General features: G+C 35.4%; 2 protein-coding genes across 2 annotated transcripts; one reads left to right on the forward strand and one right to left on the reverse strand.

Moving 5' to 3' along the window:
* Window positions 1-543: 543 nt before the first annotated feature.
* LOC107690751 (H-2 class I histocompatibility antigen, K-K alpha chain-like) lies at window positions 544-3,530 on the reverse strand (the record flags this gene model as incomplete). Its single annotated transcript, XM_016489159.1, has 3 exons — window positions 3,323-3,530; window positions 1,819-2,079; window positions 544-822 (listed from the first exon to the last, which is right to left on the reverse strand). Coding segments are annotated over exons 1-3 (589 nt in total), but the record flags the coding sequence as incomplete, so codon positions are not given.
* Window positions 3,531-4,996: 1,466 nt separating this feature from the next.
* Window positions 4,997-8,460, forward strand: LOC107690752 (tapasin-like; the record flags this gene model as incomplete). The annotated part of the gene is made up of 5 exons (XM_016489160.1): window positions 4,997-5,024; window positions 6,295-6,362; window positions 6,444-6,624; window positions 6,868-7,116; window positions 8,150-8,460. Coding segments are annotated over exons 1-5 (837 nt in total), but the record flags the coding sequence as incomplete, so codon positions are not given.
* Between the last annotated feature and the right edge of the window lie 7 nt (window positions 8,461-8,467).

The following is an 8,467-nucleotide window of genomic DNA, read 5'->3' on the forward strand; positions in this document are numbered from 1 at the left end:
AGAGAGCACGTTGTGATTCAATCACGCTGTTTGTGAAATTACGTCTCACAGAAAGTTTTCAAATGAGCTACTTTGTAAGTTATTTAATGACGAAATATGAATTGTACCTAACCTTCAGCATTATAATTATTTCACCTGCGCCAGACAGAGACTGAGACGGTGCCGCTGCATGTCGAGCCAAACCTCTCACAGCAGGCGCGTCATCAGTTTTAGATCGGTTTTTTGAGATCGGCTTTTTTAGAGATTGCCGATTAAACATCCCAACGCGATTATCGGCCGATAGTGATCGGTAACCGATCAATCGGAGCACCCCTACTGAATTCTAAATTAGGTACATCTAAATGAATGTATCTGATATACTATTTTTATAAATAAATAGTATAAAAATACTGGTAGTATATCAAAAGTTAGAACCTTTGCATTAAGTTCCTCCTATTTAGTAGTCACCTCTGTTAATCATTTCCACAACAAAGGCCACATGATCTGTATGCTTAAAATAAAAAAATTGAGAACATTTTAGAAAACATGCACATTCTGACATACCCGTTTTATGCAGTCTGCTCTTTCCATACTGCAGATACTTCTTCAACCACTCAATACAAATAGTGCTGTAGTAATTTCTGTCATTCTCAAGGAAGCCTCTTTTATTGTTCCAGTTCTGTGCAGTTTGGATTCCTTGCTGCACTGGAGAAATATATCTCAGCTCTTTCCAATCCAGAGACACAAAGTCCTCTCCATCATAGCCATACTGTTTGAATGCATTTGTTGCTCCAGTCTGATCATCAAACTCACAGCCGTACATTCGCTGGAGTGTGTGCACACCTGAGGAAGAGAGACAATGTTTGTATATTGTATGAAAAATCAATTCATTAAGTCTAAAGACATCAGTCAATCAGAAAGTCCCACATTTTTTATAAAAAAAAAACGAAATTATCTAACAGAACATATTTCTCTACAGTGACTACAGATTTCAAATTTACACATTTAAGTTTAATGAATGGTGTCTGGAATCTGCTCTATTTATGTCAAGTAGTTTCCACAAAATAAAATGTAGAATTTCTAATTAACAAAATAAAGCAAAAAAGTTTATTAGTGAAAGTGACGTGACATGTGGCCAAGTATGGTGACCCATACTTGGAATTAGTGTGCCCCATTATCAAACATACTCCTTACATTCGAGACCATTTCTGGCTGCTTTGACAAAAAAACTAACAGATTAACACTGCTTGCTTCATGCTGGAGCTCTGTTTGAGCTTTTGAACGACAGATATCTGGGTCACATCAGTGCTGTGATCTGTCTGTCTATAGATCTGTCTCCCTACACAGTGTCCTGCTGTGTGTCTGTGTCTCTGAGTTTCTGTTTGTGTTTTGTAAAGCTCAATCTCCTGCACACAGTCTCAGATACATGAAAGTGTTTGAAGTTTTCTTTTCCTCAAATACAAGGCCTGACATATTTTTTTCTTAGTGTTGACAATAAAGAGGATCAGAAAAGCCTTTTTTAGAGAAACTAAATTGATTCATACAAAATTAATATAATGTGTACTGATTTTTATTGAATATACCTGTACCCAGAAAAATCAGGCTGCTTGTTGTAAAACAGCAGTTGATCCGCTTGATTTTTTGCCTTTATGATAGGACAGTATGTAGACAGGAAGAAAAGTCAAAGTCAAACTCAGTACGCCCAAAGCACAATGGCACTACATGTCGGCATGCTGCAAAAATTCACACATAAATAAGAAAATGGAAATTAAAAATTATCATGTTTGCTGTGTGTGTGTGTGTGTGTGTGTGTGTGTCTGTAGGTAGTTACAATCCTACCTGCTGATTGGTTGAACCATTCCTTTAGGACCTGGATGTTGTTTTTGAAGTTCTGATGGCTGCCAATCAGGGGCTGAGTCTGTCTGTCCCAGTAATCTGCTCCTTCATTCTGTCTGATCCACTCTGTCTTTGGCACAGCTTTCTTTATGTTGCTGTCAAAGTACATAAACTGCTCGTCATCAACCAGACCAACTGCAGTGAACTCTGGGAAGTCAACGACTCCAGACACACCAGCGTAGAAGTATCTCAGAGAGTGTTTTCCTGAAGAGAGAAATACAAACAGAGAAAAACATCATTTTAGTCTCACAAGACATGCTCATATTCAACTTCTTCAACATTCACACTATTCACAATGTTGCATGTAGATGCAGTCAGATATATAGCATTATATAAAAAGCACATTTTGTCATAATAGGTCAAAACATAAAATGTCTTTTTTAAAACATGTTATTGGATAAAAATGATTTAACTTAATAAATTAATACATTTTATTGGAATGACTTTTGCAAGATATACTGTGTTTTAATTAGAATCTTACAATATATAACACGAGACAGAAAACAAATAAATGGAGTAAATGGAATGTGTTGTATGCATTATGTACATAATTTCAAGATCTCATTTCAAACTAATTTATCGAATAGAATAGAATTAAGAAACTGCAATAGTGAAATGAAGAGAGCAACTACACCTTCATTTTCGATTCGTCTATTTCACTGAAAGAATTATTTTGTTTGCCAGAATAAGGTTGCTTTGTGACCTTGCCATAAAGTGGCCTTAAAAACTGGAGTCAAAATCTTCAAGTTTTTTAGGAACTGGGTCTTCTAAATGGCAGAAATGTGTTATTTTGATTTATTCTGCTGTTGTGGGACTTTCTCTCATACCTAGTGAAACAATCATTCTACAGGTTATCAATAGCAGACCACAATCAATGTAGTGGGTTCCCAAAGTTATTTGGTAAAAAAAAAAAAAACACATGCTAACAGCTGAGTTAGTTAAAAATAATAATAATAACAACTTTATTGATCAAAAAAATAAAATAAGTTTATTTATTTTTAATTTTTTTTTTTATTCAGACCTCCTGTGAAATAAGGTCTGAATGGTTTATTTTTCATTAGGCTAAAGAATAAAATATGCCTTCAAAAGAAAAGACCTAAATAATAATGAATAGGCTCTGCTTAACATGTAAATTATTTACTATATATTTTGTATAGGCCTATATTGTAAGAATAAAAAATAGGGGCCTATTAAAATGTGTAACATGCCAAAAGAAATATTTCTGAGAAAAGTGTCAATAACACGACACTCCTGACTGGCTGTGGCTCTTCATATAGTCTGTTTTAAAATAAAATAATATCAATATCATACAGTTGCACAACTTAAAAAAAAACAACAACAACAACCAACCAAACAGACAAACAAACAAACAAAAAAAAAACGAATAAGAAAGCTTATACTGGCACTACTGTAAAATTGTAAAACTAACATAGCCTAATTTACTCACCAGCATAAGCAAGATGAACTACGACAAGCAGAAGCACTACGAGCCACATTCTTGCATTTTCCTGAGGGGCAACTCTTTTTAGATTTAAAATATAATAATTCTAGGCTAGAAAAACGACTTGAAATATTCAAGTAAATACCAAACGTCGGTCTCAGTTGTTGACTCTGAACTTGTAAAATGTGTCTGCAGCAACGCCTGAACAGGTTCTGAAATTCCAGCCAGTAGGCGGTGAGCGGGCCACTTTTTGACTTTCTCAGTTTGTGTAAATCCACATGGTTCAGAGTACATTTTTTTCTCCACATTAATTTCACACTTGTCTATTACAAATATGTGGTTTTGTTTCATAATTACAGTGTATACTTTTTTCTTTATTTACCCCAAAAGAATGGAAGTGAAATTTAACAACATGCCCCGTAGGTGGGGCACATTGGAACATCTGAGGGGCACGTTGTAACATGACCATATCAAAATGTTATCTGACCTAATATACATATCATATACATATATACAAGACAAAAATATTTTGTCAATAAAGTAAAATTAACTTTTTTAAATAAAATAATGGCGTTTGACAATGAAGGCATTGCTACCAGGGCCCCGTGCTTAGTACAGACCTGATCACAACATACAGCTATAATGCATAGTTCAAAATAATGTGGACAAATAGATATATAGAAATAAATGGAAACACATTCAGACATAAACACAACACTCTCCTCCCTCCACACAGCTCTCACAGAACATGAGACAAATAGACAAGCCAAAATGCTTTACATTTCTTGAAATAACAATTTCTAAACAATTGACTCTCAGTATTTATTCAACTATTTCTCACGGTTTCTCAGTAAAATTCATTAAAGTTATTAATGTAAATTACATTGCTATGTCATAGAAAAGCATAGTTTAACGCGCCACTGGAATTTAAAACCGGTTAGTGTCTTTTGCTAGTTGGGTCCTTCTACAGAAACGTTCACTTTTGGTATGGCAAGATGTCTTAAAATGTATTTCTTTTTTTAACATTTAAACTTAGACCACATTATTATATTACCTTTTGAATGAATGCATATAAATGACAGCTTAATGCTTTTTTATCTTTTTTGTGCATTTATTTAAAGACCACATGTACCATTTTTTTTTACCTTCTTTGGCAATTTTAAAGGTTTTCATGAAATATTAATCCTTGATTTTTTTAGTACATGTAGAGTTAGAAAAATAATGATATTGCAACAAATAAGGAGATTGTTTTATTTATTTTAATTAGGTTTGTTAAAAGTATGATTGAATGATGTTAGTTCATTTGCGCAACCATGTATTTGCTATAACAATGAAAATACTGTAAACAAGTAATGATGCAATCCTTTAAATCTTAACTCTCAAGTGTAGCAGAATTCAATGGATTTAAAATTATTATCATGTCACATTTGACACATTTTATTTAATGTGACAGAATAAAAGTAACACCAGTGACACAATGAAACACCAGTGACATACACAAGACCAAAGATCCTTATTCTTCAACTACAATTAAGTAGATAAGACTCTACAGATAAATTGTTACATTTGGCATACATTTGGCAATTAGTGAAAGCAGTTAGTAAAAGAGCATAGACATTAACTGATCTTCACTAGTGTTACCCATAAGGAAGGTAACACCAGTGACAATTTTCACGAAAAATGCATTTTACAAAATGTCTGCTGCAAGGTATCAAACCACATGTTGTCAATCATGGTATACTCACTAAATTAAGTAGTTTAATCCATTTGTATTCTAGTTTTTTACAATTCCCTAACAATAAAGTAGGTCACACCAGTGACTTCAACTAAAAGCTTCATATGAAATCATGAGATAAATGAGAACATTTCTGATAACTGAAAAGAGATAGTGGACGTGGACAGTTCACATGGGCCTTTTTCATAGATCTTCAGGAAATAGGAGGAAGGAAGTCAAGTGAAGTCATCAGTGTGATTTTTATATCAAAATAAAAGATTTTTGTTAAACGGTAACACCAGTGACACAACTCCAGGGGACCACTACTTTCATTATATATTTTTATGTCATTTACATCATATATTTGAATACATCATTGTATTTTTAATGGTAGAAAAACCTGTTTTTGACCTAAAAATAAAGCACTTTCCCTCAGTACATGGCTGTGGAGACCAGCAGTTTTGTGGAGCTTGGAATTCGTTATAATTAATTAAAAACAAATATTGCCACATCGATTGCTCAAGAAGGTGTAATTGTTCAAATAACACATTGTTTTATTTTAAAATATATGTTTTTCAAGTGTAATATTTCTGTAAAGGCTAGGGACAGAAAAATTGACATTTCCATAGAATGACCCAGTTAGCAGAGCATTACAGACTGATCTTAACTGCTAAATAACAGATTGGAGATTAAAATAATAGCAGATTTGTCTCATTTTAAATAAAAACTAAAAAAAGATCTTTGAATTTTGGCACATTCTTTTCTCTCGATATATGTTGATATGTCAACTAGTAAATACTGTAAATGCTAGCATGTGTGGAAATATTTAAATGCTACAACTACCCCCGCGGACCCCGACAGATTCTGGACACGTTCGGTTACTACTCACCGTGGTCTGGAGTAGTATTTGTAGTAGTGTTTATTAGTATGGAGCGCCACCTAGCAGAGAATAATAGTTTACTAGTAGGGAAATGCATGGTTTTGAGTGTTTTACTGTATATTTCAAGAGGCTACAAGGCCTCTCTCTACATGATGCTACATGAAAAACATGTCACACGTCCGCGGAGAATTGCATTTTCAAATGGCAAAAAGACATTCAGTAAAAACAATCAGTAGTTTATGCGCATGCGTCGTAAACACGCCGCGGAAGTTCGCAACTGAAAGTGAAACGCTGCAAGCTGCTCGAATGTTTTGGGGAAAACAGACGGATCTTTAGCACGCCAAACAGCACAGTTACATACCTAGTTATCATTTTAACATAAAGAGCAACGATGTCTGATATCTCGACCATATGTAAGATATCTATCATCGCATTTGCATTGTTTTTTGGTGGTAAGTTTTTGTAATCAAGAAAACAGCTTAATATATTCAATTATGCGTGTGACCAATGAACATAATCTCTCTTACTTACAGTTTCCGGTTCTGGAGTGCTGGTTTGTTCAGGAGAAACCGGGTCATGTAGGGGGTTTCTCAGTGCCCACGAGTCAAGAGAAATCTCTAATGTTCATCAGAACTGAAGCGTTCAGTGAAGAGAGCAGGTCTGAACTTCATCCTCCTGCAGACATCAGTCCATCCAGGATTTACTATGTGACCGGTCAGTGACAATGCAGCATGTACCTTTTAAAAAGACATGTATAATCTGTGAAATTGACTGTATAATCTGTGTATAACAAGTCAAAGAAGATTTGTGCAATGTTGTGCTCACTTGGTGATCTGATTTTCTATACCAACAAGATCCAGCACTACAGCCACAAATGACACAGTATATGGCACCTGTTCTGAAGTATAAGGCAACTATTTGATGATGTTTAATCTTTAATGCACTGTCTTCCTCCAGATCCAGCTGGCTCGTTCTGCAGTGCTGCTCTGAATCCACCCAAAGGCTCTGTGAACAAACCCAAGTGTGAGATTAACCCTTTCATGCCTCACGCCTCCATGGTCAGATGGGCGTCTGCTCTCACTGACTCCGCCCAGAGTCCAGTCTACCTGCAAGCTGATTGGTTCTCAGTGGCAGCACAAGGACTTGACGAGCAGCTCACGCTGTCCAATGTAATGAGAGCACCTTCAGCTTCTAAAGAGCCGAAAGGTAAAGAGTCCAAATTTATCATATTCTGCAAATATATATACTGATTTTGTAATTCATGCATCTTATGTGACCCATGCTGGCAAAATGAGTCGGAATGAGCACGGTCTAATTTTGAGTTACAGGCAAAAGAAGTGAAAAATGTGCTTGAGGTTTTCACAAAAATTAGTTAATTAAGCCCTCTTCTAGTGATCCTAATGCTCCAAATAGTAATTAAACATCTAAAATGATCTTTATTTGTACGTTTTCTGAGAGGAGTATCTTTTCTCTGTTCACTTCTGGACGACTGCTGCTGCTTTTCACCACAAGTTGCCTCTCCGAGAGTGCGTGATATCTCTATAAAGTACATTATTGCAAAATATGTCTTGGCGAGATTCACACAAACCTAATCTTGTTATGTCTTACATGAACGTTTAGTTAATGGTTGGGAAAAAATCTGATGTGTAACATTATATTAGATCCATGCATTACAGCAGGTCTTAATATAGATCTGTTTCAATGTTAATCAAACATTAAAAGAAAAGAAGAAATCACTCGCTGCTCTTGATTAAGCTACTGTTTATTTGCATATTTGTTCTTATTTTTAATAACAAAGATAAAATAAAAAATAGCTATATTGTGATTAATAATATAATAATTATTATGAAGAAAAGAACTGGAGGAAACGATGCAACGTTGCTTGGTGATTTTGCTTTGGAATCTTCAGAAAACTTTAACTCGATTTTTCTCAAAATCAACTCTGCCGACTCTATCGCCTTCAAACGGCTGTAGCTCAGTCATTTTATGTCCAATTCCAACAAGTCATATATCACTGTGAAGGTATTTTAATGGAGAAACTAAATGTTTAAAAAAGAACTCATTTTTGAAAATATGCTCATTCCGACTCATTTTGCCAACACAGGTCACTTATATTTTGATTCAATAAAATAAGTCCTTAACTCTGTTTAACCCCCTTCTGTATGTCTATACTACGACATAGACGTATATTTTTTACTTTGCTCACGTATGTTTTCCATTTTTCTTCTCTTTCTTGAAGTCATTCTGAGTGTGTCCAGTAAAACTCCTGTGGTCCGCTCTAGACTGGGAGAAGCGTTTCTGTTGGACTGTGGGTTCTGGGTCGATCTGTCTTCTCCGGTTCACGGCTCTGGATTCTCTATCGAGTGGCACTATCAGTTCCGGGGTGAAGGATGGCTGGTCCTCGCTTACGACGGCAAGAACGATCAGTTTGCAGAGACATCAGAGACCGGAGCCGATATTGACATCCCAGGCCTCTATGAGACAGGAAACGCATCACTGATTCTGGAAGAAGCTCAAGTGAGACACTCAGGAACTTACATCTGCACGGTCTATCTTC

This window comes from Sinocyclocheilus anshuiensis, unplaced genomic scaffold (genome assembly GCF_001515605.1).
Source record: "Sinocyclocheilus anshuiensis isolate Anshui unplaced genomic scaffold, SAMN03320099.WGS_v1.1 scaffold4702, whole genome shotgun sequence".
NCBI classification, from domain to species: domain Eukaryota; kingdom Metazoa; phylum Chordata; class Actinopteri; order Cypriniformes; family Cyprinidae; genus Sinocyclocheilus; species Sinocyclocheilus anshuiensis.